This window comes from Oryctolagus cuniculus, chromosome 6 (assembly GCF_051225735.1).
Source record: "Oryctolagus cuniculus isolate XC-2025 breed Fujian yellow rabbit chromosome 6, ASM5122573v1, whole genome shotgun sequence".
NCBI lineage: Eukaryota > Metazoa > Chordata > Mammalia > Lagomorpha > Leporidae > Oryctolagus > Oryctolagus cuniculus.
The window spans coordinates 59098170-59118155 of NC_142872.1; the positions used below are offsets into that span (position 1 = coordinate 59098170).

Genomic DNA, 19986 nt, shown 5'->3' on the forward strand with positions numbered 1-19986 from the left:
TTTAAAAGTAAAGTTAGCAAATATGTGACCCAAAGAAAACATATTAGGCCATTTGGGCCTGACATTATCGATTTGGGGCCTTTCACTTTATCTGACACATCAGTGGGTACCATTTATAGATTTAAGAACCTAAGTTATAGAATTGTCTGGAAACTTTAGGATGGTAACTAGTAACTAGGCCACAGGTACTTTTCAAGATTTTTTTTATTATTATCTAACCTACAGCACAACATTTCCCAAAGTGTTCCTTTAGATATTAATGCATAGTATAACATATATCCCTGTATGTTAACTGGATTGCCAAGTTACAAAGTTTGTCCCACTTGCAGGGCACCACAGTGCATAATGTGTAGTGTTTTTTAAATATATTGTGCCACAAGCCACCTTTTCTTTTTGATAGAATACCTGGTTCATTGGTTCACAAATAGAAGTGGGTATCATTAGCAGTTGGGAGCCTTTCAAACATATGCATGTCCAGTCCTACTCTCTCTGACTTAATATGTGAAAAAACATTAAAGAGGATCACATACAGATAGGAATTTTAGTGGTGGTTTAGAATGGTTGTGGGCGGTAGTGGTAGTTGATGATGTTTAGTTTCATTATTTTTGTATTCTGTAATGCTTTCTTACCATTAACATTAAATACATATACAATGTAAAGACTAGTATTCCTTACATGTGGCCATAGTTACTTTTAAAATTGAAATGATTTTTTTTTATTGTTTTTAGGCACTTTCATGTTTAGTTCAGTTTGCTTCTACAAGAAGGTCCTTATTTAGCAGTCCTGAACGTGCCAAGTACCTTGGCAATTTAATTAAGGGAGTAAAAAGGATACTTGAAAACCCTCAGGTATTTATGAAGTAATTTAATTAATATTTAGCATTTAGAAATAGTTTTTCTGCTCAAAGGCACATAATAAACTCATCATGAATTTATTATGATTCTGGAAGAAAAAATTTAGTATCATATTCATCTTCTTTAGGTCTCATTTGTTGTAGAAACAGGCGATTTTTAAAAATGGGTATTTCCATAGCAGACTTCTGCATTCTTCCTCTTTTATTTTCTTTCATATGGTCGTGGAAAGAAGTTATATATCTTACTATGCTTCTGCTTTCACCATTTTGCTGTATTTTTTTGCCTAGACCTGTTAAACTACTGAAGTTGAATTCATTTAGGGTTATATGTACCTTCTAAAGTAGAAGGCATAGTATAAATCTGAATGCTAATATTGGAATAAGTAGCTGTGAATTTTGAAGCAACATCTTTTTTGCCCTCTTGTGGGCAAATAAGAGTTTGTAGACTTTGAAAAGCTACTCTACATTAACTTCAGAGCTTCAGTGGCAACACTCATTTCAGAGAATTTGCAAAGTCGTTATTAAGAAGTGATTTTGGGTGCTTAGACTATTTTGTTTCACTCTTAATTTTGTTTTTGATTTAAAATATCTAATTACAGTGCTGGTTTTAAGAACTTAAATGATGATGTAAAGAGATTTATATAAGTCTTGAGCTAGTAATAACTGTCAGGAGGACATATATATCTTTGTACATAAATAACATGTACTTGTTCTACAAAAGGAAGTTGTTTCTGCATGTTATTTTTAGGAGTATTTTATGGGTTATATGTTTGTCTTTTCAATGTTAGTATGGTTGTGAAATTTCCTTGTTTTGCTGATAAATACGGTTTTGCTGCTCACTTTCAGAAATTTTAGTTGTATCATCAACCAAGATATGGAAATAATTTGCTAGATATTGGATAATTCTTTTAAATGATTTTTCAACATGCACATATTGATTTCTCATGGCTGTGAGTTAGTTTGAATATATTAGAATCACAAACATGTATTAAAAGAACTATAACTATAAAATATCTTTTCTGTAATTTATCCTTAATAATTAGATACTATTTTGTATTATTTCTGGGGACCCCTAGAAGTAAGTTTCCTAGGAACTTTATCAGTATTAAAAAGATACTTTTTGAATTGTGTTTTATGGCAGCTGCAATACGTATTGCAAAGTTCTCAAACTATACAGATAATAACACAGACACAGACAAAGACAGTGGGGAGGCCTTTTTGGTCTTTGCTTTTAATTCTCCCCCAAAAGTTACTTAGGTGTTCTGTAGCTTCTTTGTGAAACTTTGTTCCTTATATTGAGAAAATTTATTTGAAAGACTGTCTACTTGGAGATAGGGAACTGCTTGAGGACACGATGCCTTTAAGTGCTCAATAAGTATTTGTTGAAATAAAAGAAATTTGTAACTTGTGTGCACACCCACACCATTTAATTTATGTCCAGTTAGTGTTGCTGTTTTCCAGGACCTCAAGAGTCCATTCTTGGTTTTCACCTTTAGTATTTTTCAAGTCCTTTCTTGACTTCTCTTTAAGCCACAGTGAACACATCTGCAGGCCACATGCGTACACATGTGATTTTTTTGTTCAATATAATAGGTTCTCAAACATTACAGTTTAGTTGTTCCAATGCAAAGCCTTGACTTTGGATTTCTTATATTGATGACAATATTAAATCTTGCAGAAATCACTTGTTTTCTTATGTTGTGATTTTTCTGGTTGACATATGTATTCCTGAGAACCGGGAAACTTAATAAAATACTTTGGAAGTTTATAGACTTAATTATCAGTGATTTGTTTTTTAAATACTTTTAAAAGCCTTTCTTTTTGTCCCATAATTTAGGGTTTGTCTGATCCAGGTAATTATCATGAATTTTGCCGATTTTTGGCTCGGCTAAAGACAAATTATCAGCTAGGAGAATTAGTTATGGTGAAGGAGTATCCTGAAGTTATCAGATTGATTGCTAATTTTACCATTACTAGCCTACAGGTAAGTAAAAATATAAAATTAATTTAAATTATAGATCGTTTTAAAACACTTTCTTGCTCAGAGTTGGTGAGGGTATATTTTTAACATCTATTTATTTGAGTGCAGGAAGTGTTCATTGCAACATTTTAGGTAAAAAAAAAGTTCATTGCAACATTTATAATGATAAAAATTGAGAAGCCACTTTAATATATAATAGTTAAAGAATGGCTTGAGAAGTTGTAGTAAAATCTAAATGAAGAAAAAAGAATATTTTTATAGATTTCATTCTGGAAAATTCTTTTTGTAAGTTAGGGGTGAGGTTACAAAACCTATTTTCCGCATGATGTTGACTCTGAAAAGTACTCATTGAATGATTAAAAAGAAATGTAGTAATAATTTAATAGTTATCATCTCTGGTGGAATAATGAGAGACACTTGTATTTTTTATATTTATGAAATTTACAATAGTAAGTATTCATCAGTTACATAATCAGAATACTGGTAGAAGTTAATTTTAAAATATGTGTTAGTAATTTTGCTCCATAATTTCTGGTCCAGGGAGCTATAATGTCACTTAAAATAACTTTTGCTTTGTTTCTTTGTAGCACTGGGAATTTGCTCCCAACAGTGTTCATTATTTATTAACACTGTGGCAAAGGATGGTAGCATCAGTTCCTTTTTTGAAATCAACTGAACCTCACTTATTAGACACCTATGCTCCAGAAATCACCAAGGCCTTTATTACTTCTCGGTTGGAATCTGTGGCCATAGTTGTGAGGTATTGAAAAATTAAATGTTTCTCTGCTATTTTCATCTTTGACATCATTGATTTTTTAAAGATTAGAGTATAATTTTAAAATTTATGCTTTTTAGTGTACTTTTATGTGTTCTGACAAGTGTACACAGCTAAACCACTACCGTCATAATTGAGATTTAGAATCATTCCATCCATTCTATTGTATGTTTTTATAGTCAGTCAGCCCTTTCCCTACTCTCAGCTCTGGCAACTACTGATCTATTTTGTTTTCTTCTAATTTTTGCTTTTTCTAGAATGTTGTATAAATGAAATCATGGGGTATGTATCTTTATAGTCTGGTTTCTTTCACTTAGCATAATGCACTTGTGATTCCTCCATGTTTAACTGTTCCTTTTCATTGCTGAGTAGTATCTATTTTGTGGATATGTAAAGAGTTTGTTTATGCGTTCATCCTTTGATGGACTTTTTTTTTTCTTTCATTTTTGTCAATGTCACTAAAACTACTAAAAACATTCCTGAAGAAATTTCGATATGAGTATAAACCTCTACTGATCTTATTAAGATGACACTTCCTCTCTGCTTATGGCCAGGTGCCTTCATGGGGAGAGGGGAGGAAAGCAGCATGCTCTCCATTCATGGGGGTGGGTGGACACCCTGCCCCCACTAGTACTTAGGCCAGATTCGGAGTGACTGGGGACTGCAAAGTTCTCCTTCAGGAGTAGCACCAGCGGCAGGGGCCGCTGCTGGTTCCTCTCACCCAATCCGAGAAAATACTATCCCCATCGGCTCCAGCTGCCAGAGTTGCTGGTCGTGGTCGTGTCGTTCCTGCTGCTGTATAAATTGTCTTCTTTCTGTAGGCTTCCCACTGCAAACTTCTCTCCTACTGTCCCCTGGGAATGTGGTTCCTCCCCGTTCTGGTGTCTTCCCATGGTCAAAATCAGACCATTTTTTCTCTATTAAGCCGTTGTATACCAACCCCCTAGTTTTATATTTTTAAAAATAACTGAGTTGCCATTATTTCAGGGTGAGGAATACTACAAGAATATTCAAATTCAACATTTTGACTTCTTGTGAAAAGCAAGTACTTTGGGCCCCCTGTAGCCACATGTGTGGAACTCAGCAGTGGCCGAGGTTTGGAAGGAGTCTACACAGGTTTATTTCTTATCTTCATTCCATTTGTCTTTCTCTCTTTATCCATTGTAGGCTTTATGTAACACAAAGTTTATTTGTGATGAATAAAAAGAATGAAACATATTCTAATGTAATCTGTAAATCTTGCTCTTGTATATCCACAGAGATCATTTAGATGACCCACTGGATGATACCGCTACTGTGTTTCAGCAATTGGAGCAGTTGTGCACTGTCAGCAGATGTGAATATGAAAAGACATGTACTCTTCTTGTACAGTTATTTGACCAGAATGCACAGAATTACCAAAAACTTCTACATTCAGCTTCTGGACTAACTGTAGACATGGCAATTCAGGAAGGTCAGTTAATTTTTTGATTATTATGTATTATGTTGAATATTCAGTAACATCATTAATCACTTTATTTAATAATTTTATTGCAAAGTATTTTTATGCCCAACCCCAATTCCTGCTCCTCTAATAAACAATTACTTTTATTAACCTTCTGGATGTTTTAGCAGCTTCATAGTTGAGTTTTAATTCTCCTTTATAAGATTCATAGAAAATATTTCTCTCTGGAATCAGTATCAAGAAAAGCTGATAAGGATCCTTGAGCAGATAGCTTATTAACATAACTATTTTTCATCTAATCATCTTTCCCTCTTTGCTATAAGTATAGCTGACTGCAAACTGAGAACCGAATTTCAGCCAGTATAAAAGTGTATAAGACCCCATCATGACTTTGCTTTTATGTATTTGATTTCACCATGATTTTATTTCTTATTGATAAATTCTTCAATGTGCTTTGTTTAATTCTTTTTTTTTTTTTTTAGATTTATTTATTTATTTGAAACTCAGAGTTACACAGAGAGGAGAGGCAGAGAAAGAGAGAGAGAGAGAGAGAGAGGTCTTCCATCCGCTGGTTCACTCCCCAGTTAGCTGCAATGGCCAGAGCTGCACTGATTCAAAGCCAGGAGCAAGGAGCTTCTTCTGGGTCTCCCATGCGGGTGCAGGGGCCCAAGGACTTGGGCCATCTTCCATTGCTTTCCCATGCCTTAGCAGAGAGCAGGATTGGAAGTAGAGCAGCTGGGACTCAAACCGGCACCCATATGGAATCCCAGTGCTTCAGGCCAGGGCATTAACCTGCTGTGCCACAGCGCTGGCCCCTTGTTTAGTTCTTTATTGAAAGGGGAAGTATTTCTGTGTACCCCTTTAAATCCTTTCAGGAACATAAAAGAGTATATAAATATATATAGTAGTTTAGATTTTAAAATGAGATGTTTTATGAGAATGGAACTAGATTTATCCATTTCTAATAGAAGAGACCCTAATTACAGTCCCAGATTTTTTTTTTTCCCATAGGTGTTTCTTTTGTCTTCTGGTAGAAGGTGAGTTTAGTAAAGGATCATAGTAAAGTTTATTTCCAATAATTTTCCACCCTAACTCTTTCTAAAAATTCTTTCCAAGAATAATTAGAATGCTTTTCACTTATTTTAAGTTGCATAGTTGCTATGGAACAGTAGTTAACCTTCTGTACTTTTAGTATTCTTTCTTTTTATTGGGATTACATTATTTATAAGTTAAATGGGGGAGAACTAACTTTTTTTGCAGCATTCTCTTTATTATTGATTTCATCTTTCAGTGAAGTTTATAAATTATTAAATATAAAATACAAAAGAATATTTGTGTGAAAGTATTTCAGAAAGTTTGTGGATTATCCAACTAAGAAATAAGTTTGGTGCAAAAAGTTTTAGAAATGTTTGTATATATAAAGGATCTTCAAAAAGTTCACAGAAAATATGTGTTATGAAAAAAACCCTGTCAATTTCAAAATGTTTTTGTATCCAAATAAACTTATTTTTTAATTCCATTTTCCACAAACTTTTTGAAGTACCCTTGTACATATTGATAGAGAATAGCAGTAACAATGCCTGTCACCTGGCTTAAACAAATATGTCAATGTCAGGATCTTTGCAGTATTCTTTGCTTTTCTTTTTAAGTATGTCCTCCCTCCCAGCAGAAAATTTTACAATTTTGAATTTTGTGTATATCAGATAATGTCTTTTCTTTATAGTTTTATGATATAGGTATGTACTTTGAAAATAATATATATTTTTGCATATTTCTGAACTTTATAGAAATGGAATCACACTGTATTTATTCTTCTACAACTTCATTGTTCTCAGTATTACATTTATGAGCGCTCATTCAACATTGATGGCACGTAGCTGTAGCTGTTTGATTTTTACTGTTATTTACTGTTGTTTGAATATACCACATTTGTTTATGTATTTTCTTGTCAATGAGTACATGTGTTTTCTCTGTTTTTTGCTAATACAGTATTGCTGTAAAGGTTGTTCTATATATCTATAATGCATTTGACTTTATTAGATAGTGTCAAACTGTTTTATCAAGTGATTGTACTACTTCACATTTCACCAACAGTGTTCATGAGTTTCAGTTGATCTGTATTAAGAATCAGCAGAATTTTTCTTAATGTGCCAGGTAGCAGATCTTTTAGGCATCTGTGTAGTACTCAACTTTGCCTTTGTTGCCAGAAAGTAGCTGTAGACCATATGCATGGCTGTGTTCCATTAAAATTTTGTTTACAGAACAGGAGGCTATAAGTTCACTGACTTTGACAGAGATCATTGCCAGCAGCCTATATTACTAGAATTTATGTTTGCCAATCCATGTGAGATAAAATACCTCATGGATATATTACTTTTCACTATGGTGGTGGTCATTAGGTTTAGCTTGTTCCATGCTTATTGATTGTTAGTTGCATCATTATCAGTGAAGTATATATTATCCCTTTTTTTCCATTTGTTTTTTTGCCATTAGATTATTTGCCTGCTTCTCACTGGTATGTTTAACACTTAGGTTTTTGAATTATAAATCTCATCTCCAAGTGTTTGATTTATCTTTACATATCACTTTATGCTCTTATTTTCATGTCAAAATTGATTTTAACTAATTTTTTAATTTCTTAAAGAGATAATGCATTTACATTGTCCACAAATCTAAAAAATTAAACTGTATTCTGTTCCAGTATTCCCATTCTTCCTCACAAATAACCATTCTTACTAATTTTATCTTCCCAAAGTTTCTGTCTGCAAATGCAAATGATTATGAGTATGTAAATTCTTTCCCCCTTAATTTATATAGAATTGGCATACCACATTCACTGTTCTTATATTTTTAATTTAAAAATGTTTTATAGCTGTTTGCAAATCAGTATGTAGACGACTGTTAGAAATAGATAATACTTGACTTTCTGAACATCTCTGTATTAATCAATATTTTGTCACTGTAATGAAATGCCTGAGGTAAGGAAAGTCATTTTGGCTCATGGTTCTGGAGGTGCAGAGTTGTCTAGGCATGTTATCTGGTGATGGCCTTCTTGTCTGCAGCACAGGACATCAGATAGCAAGAAACTAGGCGTATGTATGTCTGTGTGACCTCTCCCCTCTTCTTACAAAGCTACCATGATCAAATCACGAGGTCTCAACCACAATTACCTTATTTAATCTTCATCACTTTCCAGAGGCCCACTTGTGAACACCAGTTAGATTACATTTCTATCTTCCGAATAATATTAACATATGACTTTGGAAATTAAATTCTTGCATGAGTACAAGAGAGCAACCGTAGTCATATCCTTGTGGTATCCATTTATTTAATCCCTTCGCTGTTGATAATCATTACAGTTGCTTACAGTCTTCTATTATAAGTGTTATATAGATTAATGTTGTATAAATGTCATTTTATGTGTGTAAAAGTCTATAAGAAAAATATCCAGACATGGAATTGTTGGGTGGAAGGGTTAAGATGTTTATAATTTTATAAATACTGTCAACTTCTTTTCTGTCAGGAATATGCTGGTTTAGGTATATAACAACAATTTATGAGATGTTTCCACATAGTCTTCAGAGGACCCATTAATATTACCCCTTAATAGCTTCATTTTATAATTTAATATGTGCATCTCTCATATCAGTGAGGTTAAGTGTTTCAGTTTCCCTTAATTTGCTCTTCCTTTTTTGTATGTGAATTATTCATTTCCTTTGCTCATTTTTATATTGAGTTGTTGACCCTTTTTCTCTCATTGATTTCTTTTTTTTTTTTTTTTTTTTGGACAGACAGAGTAGATAGTGAAAGGTCTTCCTTTTGCCGTTGGTTCACCCTCCAATGGCCGCCACGGCTGGCGCGCTGCTGCCGGCGCACCGCGCTGATCCGAAGGCAGGAGCCAGGTGCTTCTCCTGGTCTCCCATGGGGTGCAGGGCCCAAGCACTTGAGCCATCCTCCACTGCCCTCCCGGGCCACAGCAGAGGGCTGGCCTGGAAGAGGGGCAACTGGGACAGAATCCGGCGCCCTGACCGGGACTAGAACCCGGTGTGCCGGCGCAGCAAGGCGGAGGATTAGCCTAGTGAGCTGCGGCACTGGCCATTTTTCTCTCATTGATTTCTAAGAGCTCTTTATATTTTACGAAATTGAGCCCTTTATTTGTGATCAGAGTTGCAAATATGCCCAGTCCCCCTTTTTGAGTTTACTGTTTAATGAATTTAGCAACTATATATAGCTGTGACCACACCAGCCCATTCAGCATAGGGGACACTTCTCTTTTCTTATGCCTTTGACCCCATCCTTAGTTCCTGGCCCAGGCAGCCACTGGTCTGATTTCTGTCGCTAAGGTTTGTCTCTTTTTTAAACTGTCCTATAAATGGAATCATACAGTAAGAGTCTTTTGTGTTTAACTTTGGGTAGCGTAATGTTTTTGAAATTAAAATATATTTTGTATATTAATATTTTGTTCCTTCTTGTTGCTGCATAGCACTACATAGTATGGCTTTTCCATAGTTTATCTCTTTACCAGTTGGCGGACATTTGAATCAGGCTTCTGGTTTTTAGCTGTTCTGAATCATGATGTTGTGAACATTTGTGATCCAGTCTTTGTATGTGTATATTACATATATATAATCCCTTTTTCACATATGTTTTGCAAGTATTTTCTCCAAGTCAATGGTTTGCCTTTTTAATTGTGTTTTTTTTTTAATTAATTTATTTTACTTGAAAGTCACAGTTACACAGAGAGAGAAGGAGAGGCAGAGAAAGAGAGAAAGAGAGAGAGGTCTTCCATCTGCTGGTTCACTCCCCAGTTGGCTGAAATTGCCAGAGCTGTGCTGATCCAGAGCCAGGAGCCTCCTCTGGGTCTCCCACATCGGTGCAGGGGCCCAAGGACTTGGGCCATTTTCCACTGCTTTCCCAGACCATAGTAGAGAGCTAGATTGGAAGTAGAGCAGCACCATATGGGATGCCAGCACTGCAGGTGGCAGCTTTACTTGCTACGCCACAGCACAGGCCCCTTAATTGTCTTTTTATTGTTATTTTTTTATTTTTTTTTGACAGGCAGACTCAGTGCGAGAGAGAGATACAGAGAGAAAGGTCTTCTTTTTCCATTGGTTCACCCCCCAAGTGGCTACTATGGTCAGTGCGTTGCGGCTGGCGTGCTGCGCTGATCTGAAGCAGGAGCCAGGTGCTTCTCCCAAGCACTTGGGCCATCCTCCATTGCACTCCCGGGCCACAGCAGAGAGCTGGACTGGAAGAGGAGCAACTGGGACAGAATCCGGCGCCCCAACCGGGACTAGAACCCGGGGTGCCGGCGCTGCAGGTGGAGGATTAGCCTAGTGAGCTGCGGCACCAGTCCCCTTAATTGTCTTTTTTTTTTTGACATGCAGAGTGGACAGTGAGAGAGAGAGACAGAGAAAGGTTTTCCTTTGCCGTTGGTTCACCCTCCAATGGCCGCGACGGCTGGCGCGCTATGGCCAGCACACCGCGCTGAACCAATGGCAGGAGCCAGGTACTTCTCCTGGTCTCCCATGGGGTGCAGGGCCCAAGCACTTGGGCCATCCTCCACTGCACTCCCTGACCACAGCAGAGAGCTGGTCTGGAAGAGGGGCAACCAGGACAGAATCCGGCGCCCTGACCAGGACTAGAACCCGGTGTGCCGGCGCAGCAAGGCGGAGGATTAGCCTAGTGAGCTGCGGTGCCGGCCCCCTTAATTGTCTTTTAAAGCCCAAAAGTTTTTAAATATGAAGTCTGCTTTTTCAGTTTTTTCTTTATGGCTTGAACTTTTTGTTTAAGATCATCCTCTCACTCAGTGTCATGAAGACTTTCTTCTATATCTTTCATAAGTTTTTTTTTGTTTATTTTAAAGATTTATTTATTTTACTTGAAAGAGATACAGAAAGGGAGAGATGGAGAGATCCTCCATCTGCTGGCTCACTCCCCAAATGGTCACGATGGCCAGGGATAGGTCATGTCAAAGCTAGGAGTCAGGAGCTTCATCCAGGTCTCCCACATGGGTGTCAGGGGCCCAAGGACTTGGGTCATATTCTTTTGCTTTCCTAGGTGCATTAGTAGGGAGCTGTATCATAAGTGAAGCAGCAGGGACATGAACTGGCACTTATATAAGATGCTGGTATTGCAGGTGGTAGCTTTACCCACTATATGACAGCACCAGCCCTAGTATCTTTCATAAGTTTAATAGTTCCAGCTATTGTTTTTAGGTCTTTAATATGATTTGGATTAATTTTTGTGGATTTTATATGTTAAAGTCCTCTTACACAGTTATCCAGTCATTTAGCACCATTTGTTGAAAAGACAATTTTTCTCCATTGAATTATCATGGCATCTTTGTCAAAAATCAGTTGACCATGAAAGGGTAAAGTCTGTTACTGTACTACCTTTATTGTACTATTTATCTGTACATCTATCCTCATACCAATATTATATAATCTTAGTTACTGCTGTAGCTTAAAATAAGTCTTGACATCAGGTAATACAAATCCTCCAGTCTTGTTCTTCATTTAGGAAATAATTTTGGCTGTTGTAGGTGTTGTGCCTTTCTTACTAATTTTTAGCATCAGCTTGTCAGTTTCTTCAAAAAAGGTCACTGGGATTTGGATTGGGATTGCTTCAATCTGTATTTAGTTTGCACCAATTTAACAGTATTGAGTCTCTAGTTCATGAACATTTCATTGTCTTTGCAATGTTTCACTGTTTGCCATGTGCAGTTATTAAAAGCAATTTGATAATTTATTTCTATACATTTTTGATGCTATTGCAAATTTCTGATTATTCTGTTACTCTATAACGCTAACATTGAGTTTTGTTTTCTATGACTTTACTTATTCTAATACCTTTTGAACAGATTCTTTACAATTGACTATATGATTGTGTCATCTATAAATAAAAAGTTTTTTGTCTTCTTTCCAGTACCTATGTCTTTCCTTTTTCTTGCCTATTCTACTGGTAGGACTTATAGTATAATATTGAATGAAAGTGGTAAGATTATTCTCTTTGTTACTATTTGTGCATAGAAAGCATTGAGCTTTTTTACCTTTGAATATATTATTTGTATATTTTTTGAAGATATAAGTTTAAGGAAGTTCTCTTTTATTTCTTACAGTATTTATAATGAAGATTATATTGCTTTTCTTAAAAAGATTTACTTATTTGAAAGGTAGAGCAAGAGAGAGGGAGAGGGAAAGAGAAAGAGAGAGAGAGAGAGAGAGCTTCTATCCACTGGTTTTCCCCAAATGGCTGTATCAGCCACATCTGGGCCAGACTGAAGTCAGAAGCCAGAAATTCTATCCTGGTCTCCCATGTGGGTGGCAGGGGCCCAAGTATTTAGACCATCATCTGCTGCCTTCCCAGGCACATAAGCAGGAAGCTGGATCAGAAGCAGAGTAGATTGTGCTCAAACTGGCATTCTGATATGGGATGCTGGCTTCTCAAGTGGCAGCAAAATTCATTTTTTTAAAAAGATTTTATTTATTTGGGAGGTAAGAGTTAGAGAGAGAGAGGGAGAGAGAGAGAAAGAGAGAGAGAAAGAGAGAGAGAAAGGTCTTCCCTCCACTGGTTCATTCTCTAAATGGGCCAGTTGAAGCCAGGAGCTTCTTCCGGTTCTCCCACATGGGTGCAAGGACCCAAGCCCTTGGGCCATCTTCTGCTTTCCCAGGCCATAAGCAGAGAGCTGGATTGGAAGAGGAGTAGCGGGACACAAACTGGTGCCCATATGGGATGATGGCTCAGCCTACTGCACTACAGTGCCAGCCCCAATTTAGTTTCTTAAGTCATAAAGGACTGTTCAAATTGTATATTTCTCCTGTGGTAGATCTGGTCCTTTGTGTCTTAAAAGGAGTATGTTCCATATTTAAAGTTATCAAAGTTATTTGTAGTATTTCATTATTATTATTATTATTATTATTATTATTATTTTGACAGGTAGAGTGGACAGTGTGAGAGAGAGACAGAGAGAAAGGTCTTCCTTTTGCCGTTGGTTCACCCTCCAATGGCCGCCGCGGCCGGCGCGCTGCGGCCAGCGCACCGCGCTGATCCGATGGCAGGAGCCAGGAGCCAGGTGCTTTTCCTGGTCTCCCATGGGGTGCAGGGCCCAAGCACCTGGGCCATCCTCCACTGCACTCCCTGGCCACAGCAGAGAGCTGGCCTGGAAGAGGGGCAACCGGGACAGAATCCGGCACCCCAACCGGGACTAGAACCCGGTGTGCTGGCGCCGCTAGGCGGAGGATTAGCCTAGTGAGCCGCGGCGCCGGCCCTCATTATTATTTTTAAAGTATCTATAGTATTTGAAGTGATGTCCATTCTTTCATTCTTCTTTTTGTTTTAAATTTTTAAATTTTCATTTTTTTTGAGAGGTAGAGAGACAGAGACAGAAGGATCTTTCATCTGCTGATTCACTTCCCAAATGCCCACAACAGCAGGGGCTGGGCCAGGCGTTTCAAACGTGAGAGCTGGGAGCTCCAATCCTGGTCTCCCATGTGAGTAGCAGGGACCTAAATACCTGAGCCATTACCTGTTACTGGGTGAGTACTAGCAGGAAGCTGAAACTGGAAACAGAGCCAGGACTTGAACTCAGGCACTCAGATAGGGTATGAGGGTTTCCAAGTAGCATGTTAACTCTGCATCACATGCCCACCTGACTCAAGTGTTCTGTAAAGCTGTCCTTTCATTCTTGATATTGATAACTTTTGTCTTTTTTTTTTTTTTTTAAAGATTTATTTATTTGAAAGGCAGAGTTACAGAGAGGCAAAGAGAGAGGGAGATAGGTCTTCCATATGCTGGTTTGCTCCCCAAATGGCCGCAACAGCTGGAGCTGCACTTATCTGAAGCCAGGAGCTTCTGCCAGGTCTCCCATGCAGGTGCAGGGTCTCAAGGACTTGGGCCATCTTCTACTGCTTTCCCAGGCCATAGAAGAGAGTTGGATAGGAAGAAGATCAGCTGGGACTTGAACTGGTGCCCATATGGGATGCTGGCACTGCAGGCGGTGCTTTTACCCACTACGCCACAGCACTGGCACCCGATATTTGTCTTTTTTCCTTAGTGACCCAACTACTTATTTGTCAGTTCTGTTGAACCTTTTAGAGTTTCAGTTCCTGGACTCAATGATTTTCTGTAGTTTCTTCGTTTTCTGTTGTTTTTAACATTCTCTGCTTTATACTTATTTCAGATCTCATTTAATATTTGGTGGAGGCTTCATATATTTGACTTCTACATTTTCTATGTATTTTGCTTCTAATATATGTGTTCTGCTTCTAATAAAACATTTAAAACTATAAATTTTTCTTTAAATATTGGTTTAATTTAATTATCAAATGGTTAAAGGATTTTCTTTTTTCTTTCTTTTTTGAAAGAGTTACAGAGAGAGGGAGAGACAGAGAGAGCTCTTCCATCCGCTGGCTCACTCCCCACCCCAGTGGCTACAGTGGCTGGGACTGGGCCAGTCCAAAGCTAGGAGCTTCTTCTAGGCCTCTCACATGGGCCCAGGGGCCTAAGCACTGGAGCCATCCTCTGCTGCTTTTCCTAGGCCATCAGCAGGGAGCTGGATCAGAAATGGAGCAGCCAGAACTCACTAACTGGCATCCGTATGGGATGCCAACATCACAAGCAGCGGCTTTCCCTTCTTTACCCTTACTACAATGCAGCCCCCAGAAGGTTTTCTAATGCAGTATTTTTGTTAACTTATAGCTTATTCAGGAGTGTGTTTTTATTTATGAATATTTGTGATTTTCCTAATTAATGATGTCTAATTTAATTTTCAATTGGTCAAATTTTTGGTATGATTTCTGCCTTTCTAATTTTATTGAGACATTTTTTGTGATCTAACATATGGTCTATCCTGATAAACATGCCATGTGTACTTAAAAAGAATAAATATGTTAGAATTATTGGATATTATATTATATAGAGATTAAATGTTAATAATATTCAGATATTCTTTGCTGAGGTTTTTTCTATTTCTTTCTTTCTTTTATTTTGACAGGCAGAGTTAGACAGAGAGAGAGAGAGAAAGAGAGAAAGGTCTTCCTTCCATTGGTTCACCCCGTGCACGCTATGGCCGGCGTGCTGTGCCAATCTGAAGCCAGGAGCCAGGTGCTTCTCCTGGTCTCCTATGCGGGTGCAGGGCTCAAGCACTTGGGCCATCCTCCACTGCCTTCCTGGGCCACAGCAGAGAGCTGGACTGGAAGAGGAGCAACTGGGACAGGACCAGCGCCCTAACTGGGACTACAACCTGGGGTCCCAGCGCTGCAGGTGGAAGATTAGCCTAGTGAGCCGTGGTGCCGGCTGATTTTTTCTATTTCTTTTATTTGAAGAAAGAGATTGAAATCTCCAAATATGATTGGGATTGCCTATGCTACTTTTAATTATTTCAATTTTTCTTTTAAATTCTGTTTTATCTAATAGATTATTGTTATTGCCTTCTTATCCTTACCATTTATATAGTATATCTTTATACTTGATCTTAGCCAAAAGTCCGAGAAGCGATATATATACTGTATCTTTCTCAATCTGTTTACTTCCAATCTGTGTTTATATATTTAAAGTGCTCTGGGGGCCAGTGCTGTGGCGTAGCGAGTAAAGCTGCCACTTGCAGTGCCAGCATCTCATGGACTCTGGTTCAAGACCTGGCTGCTCCACTTCTGATCCCTGCTATGGCCTGGGGAAGATGGTCCAAGTGCTTAGGTCTCTGCACCCACGTGGGAGACCTAGAAGAAGCTCTGGGCTTCTGGTTCAGATTTGCCCAGTTCTGGCCATTGTGGCCATTTGGGGAGTGAAGCAGTGGACAGAAGACATATCTCTCTGCCTCTGCCTCTCTGTAACTCTGCCTTTCAAATAAATAAATAAATCTTTTAAAAAAATAAAGTGTCTCTGTAGGCTGTTAATATTAAGTTTCCTTTCAAAATGGGGCCAGTGCTGTCTTGCAGCAGGTTAACACCTTGGCCTGAAGCACCGGGATTCCATATGGGTGCCGGTTTGAGTCCCAGCTGCTCTACTTCCAATCCTGCTCTCTGCTAAGGCATGGGAAAGCAATAGAAGATGGCCCAAGTCCTTGGGCCCCTGCACCCGCATGGGAGACCCAGAAGAAGCTCCTTGCTCCTGGCTTTGAATCGGTGCAGCTCCGGCCGTTGCAGCTAACTGGGGAGTGAACTAGCGGATGGAAGACCTCTCCCTCTCTCTGTCTGTCTGTCTCTCTCTTTCTCTCTCTCTGCCTCTCCTCTCTCTAACTCTGACTTTCAAATAAATAAATAAATCTTTTAAAAAAGTTTCAAAAAATCCAGTTTGACTATTCTTCTATTTTAACTGGAGTGTTTAGTTTATTACATAGGGTTGAGGTGGGGCCACCAATTTGATACCTTTTCAGGTGTTTCTTAGAATGAGATTTTTCTGGGGCTTGCGTTGTGGTGAAATGGGTTAAGGTGCCACCCACAAAGCATGCCATGTGGTCATCAGTTCAAGTTGTCACTTCTGACACATCTCCCTGCTAATGCGCCTGGGAAATTAGGGGAAAATTGTCCAAGTTCTTGGGCATCTGTTTCCAAATGGGAGACTTGGATGAAGCTCCTGGATCCTGGCTTCCATTTGGCTGAGCCCTGATTATTCTAGCATTTGTGGAGTGAACCAGCAAATTGAAGTTCTCTCTCTCTCTGTGTAATTCTGCCTTTCAAATAAATAAGTAAATAAATCTTTTAATAAAAAAAGGATGAAGTTTTCTTTACCATACTTGTAGTCTGTATTCAGATCACAAATATAAGTCTGACTTGGTTTCTTTTCTTTTTCTTTTTAAGATTTTATTTATTTATTTGAAAGTCAGAGTTACACAGAGAGAGGAGAGGCTGAGAGAAAGAGAGACAGAGAGAGAGAGAGAGGTCTTCCACCTGCTGGTTCACTCCCCAATTGGCCGCAACAGCTGGAGCTGAGCTGATCCGAAGCCAGGAGCCTCTTCTGGGGCTCCCACGCAGGTGCAGGGGCCCAAGGACTTGGGCCATTTTCTACTGCTTTCCCAGGCCATAGCAGAGAGCCGGGTCGGAAGTGGAGCAGCCGGGACTAGAACTGGCGCCCATATGGGATGCTGGCACTTCAGGCCAGGGCTTTAACCTGCTGCGCCACAGCGCCGGCCCTGTGACTTGGTTTATTTTCCTCTTCTCCACTTAGCTTTGAAACCAAAGTTTGTGTGTTATGTTTCTCTCTTTGGGGCAGATTTTTGTTTTCCAATCTACATTTTTCACTAAGGGTATAGTTAATTCTTTGATTTAGGTTTATGCGAAGTTTTCCTAATGTACTTGTTACATTGGTCATGTCTTACTTAGGCTTTCTCCTTTGGCCATGAGAGAAGCTCGTGTTGCTTAGTTGTTTCTGTACAGATGTCTTTTGAAATTTCAGCCCTATATAGCCACGCCCCTTTGGAAGTGGATAAAAGGCCTGAAACATGGTGGACCTTGCCTTTTTTCTCTTCTTGCGCTTTGTCACCCTTATTGCCCTTTGCTGCCTTTGTTGCTCCGCTCCTTCAGGGCAGGTGGTTCTCTGCCTTTGCTTCATTGCTTGTGCTATGCTACCTGGGGCTGCTCATAACCAAACGGTTGCTACACGTGCCTCCTGGCCTGTTCTCTGCTCGCTATGGATCCCAACTCAGTCTCTAGACTTTTCTTTCTCCATTAGACCAAGCCCTCACTCTCCTGTGCATTTTTCCTCACTAAATAAAAAGCTTAAAAAAAATTTAAAAGAAAAAGAAATTTCAGCCCTTATATATTTTTTGACTGTCAAGAATTTATTTGGGGCTGACGCTGTGGTGTAGCTAGTTAAAGCCTCGGGATGTAGCATTGGCATCCCTTGTGGGTGCCGGTTTGAGTCCCAGTTGCCCCGTTTCTGGTCTAGCTCTCTGCTGATGTGCCTGGAAAAGCAGCGGAGGAATGGCCCAAGTGCTTGGGCCCCTGCACCACCGTGGGAGACCTGGAGAAAGCTCTTGGCTCCTGGCTTCAGCCTGGCCCAGCCTGTGTCATTGTCGCCATTTAGGGAATAAACCAGCAGATGGAAGACCTTTCTCTTTCTTTGTCTCTCTAACTCTGCCTTTCAAATAAATAAAAAATAAATCTTAACAAAAAAGAATTTATTTCACTCTCTCACCAGCTCAGTAGCACATTTTGTAGGTTTGAGCAAGTTAGAAAAAGGTTCTTCTAGACAGATGAACAGATTGCTGAGTAAAGTGTAAGTTGAATTTCATTGCCCACTTGTCCCTTCAGTTAATGTGTTTTTTAGGAAGAATGAGGTAGCTCTATCAGCTTGTATTGTTGTTGTTTTGCTAATGACACAGTAGCAACCTTCTTTTTGGATTTGTATTCTGTGTGTAAACATTAATTTGAATTTTGTTACAATTTGGGCCATGTTTATCCAGTTACTTGTAATACCATATTTTCCTCTTTAGTTTATATGAAAGACAATTAGTGTGTGCTTCTTTGAAAGTAAAGCGTTGGTCTACAGCCATACTACCCTGAACGCACCTGATCTCATCTGAAAGTTAAGCGTTAGTAGTAACTTTATTTCAGTGTGGTCAGTTAAATGCTCTGAAAGGTCTTTCAGCTATAAAACAGTCAGATCCTGAATATATTGTTAATGGATTACTGAACTTACAGTAAAGTATGTTAAATTTTTTAGGTCTTTCCTCACCTCTTTTCCTTTATTTTCCATTTCTATATTCCTCTCCTCTGACCACAACCTGCTCTTCCAGTCAAATAACAGATTTTAATCAGAGTGGGGCTGATCAGTAGCAAACACAGGAAGAGGGCAGATTGCTCTCAAAGGCAGATTCTCAGTATCAGTGATAAAATTGATTACAAAGCCTCTGGCCAGCAGCAAGATTGGTTTGCTGAACCTCAGATTTCCTGCAGTCAGTGGAAGGAATGCTTGCAAGAGGAAAAAGTGGTTCCAAGTTCATAGATCCCCTGGCTTCCAGCAGAAGGAAATTAAAATCTCTGAAGGGTAGTAACCATACTTAGGTCCTTAGGAATTCTGAAGACTAACATCAACCAAATAAGTTTTCATAATAGACAAACAAAACCAAAACCAAAACAAAAGAAAAAACTTTAGCCTACAAACAGTGAACAATGAAGTAAGTTACCATGAATTAGCACTAAAAAAATGTGATTTAGACTCCTCTCACCAAAGACCCTTAAGATGTTGGAATTGGGATTTCTTCAGCCCATATCAGAATACCCAGGTTTGAATCCTCCCTCCTCTCCCAATTCCAGCTTCTACTCATGGTGAACCTGCTAATGTGGACCCTGGGAGGGAACAGGTGATCCCTTAAGTGATTGGGTCCCTGCTGCCCATATGGGAGACATGGTTGAGTTCCTGGCTTCTGGCTTAGGCGTGGCGCAGGCCTGGCCATTGTGAGCCACTGGGGCATAAGTAGTGGGTAGGAGCTCACAGTTGGTCTTTCTCTCTCTCTGCCTCTAAAAAATAAATATTTATAATTAATTTTTTAAAAAGATTTATTTTATTTATTTGAAAGAGTTACAGAGAGAGGTAAGATAGAGAGAGAGAGAGGTCCTCCACCTGCTGCTTCACTCCCCAGATGGCTGCAACGGCCAGAGCTGTGCCAATCCAAAGCCAAGAGCCAGGAGCCTCCCCCAAGTCTCCCATACAGGTGCAGGGGCCCAAGGACTTGGGCCATCTTCCACTGCTATCCCAGGCTACAACAGAGAGCTGGATTGGAAGAGGAGCAGCTGGGACAACAACTGGCACCCATATGGTATGTCAGCACTTAGGCCAGGGCTTTAACCCACTGTGCCACAGTGCTGGCCCCTATAATCTAATTTTGTAATGCTTAAATAAGAAGATAGACCAACAAAAATATGTAAAATGTCCAGGACGATTTGAAAAAGACTTAAAACCTTTTTATTGAAAACTTTGTGAACTGAAATTTA

At 39.0% G+C, this 19986-nt stretch overlaps 1 protein-coding gene across 21 annotated transcripts in view; it reads left to right on the forward strand.

Annotated features, from left to right (window-relative positions):
• RANBP17 (RAN binding protein 17) overlaps positions 1-19986 on the forward strand; it is a 370153-nt gene that overhangs the window by 40249 nt on the left and 309918 nt on the right. For 15 of the 21 annotated variants that reach the window (XR_016236455.1, XR_016236456.1, XR_016236458.1 and 12 more), the window contains exons 9-12: positions 729-848; positions 2691-2837; positions 3422-3594; positions 4869-5062. Coding sequence is in view for 15 of the 21 variants with exons in the window: in XM_089336195.1 (XP_089192321.1) it covers positions 729-848; positions 2691-2837; positions 3422-3594; positions 4869-5062 (634 nt within the window). In the remaining 6 variants the exon portion in view is untranslated. The remainder of the gene's footprint in view (positions 1-728; positions 849-2690; positions 2838-3421; positions 3595-4868; positions 5063-19986) is intronic. The other 6 variants (XR_016236460.1, XM_089336201.1, XM_089336203.1 and 3 more) reach the window with 1 other exon arrangement.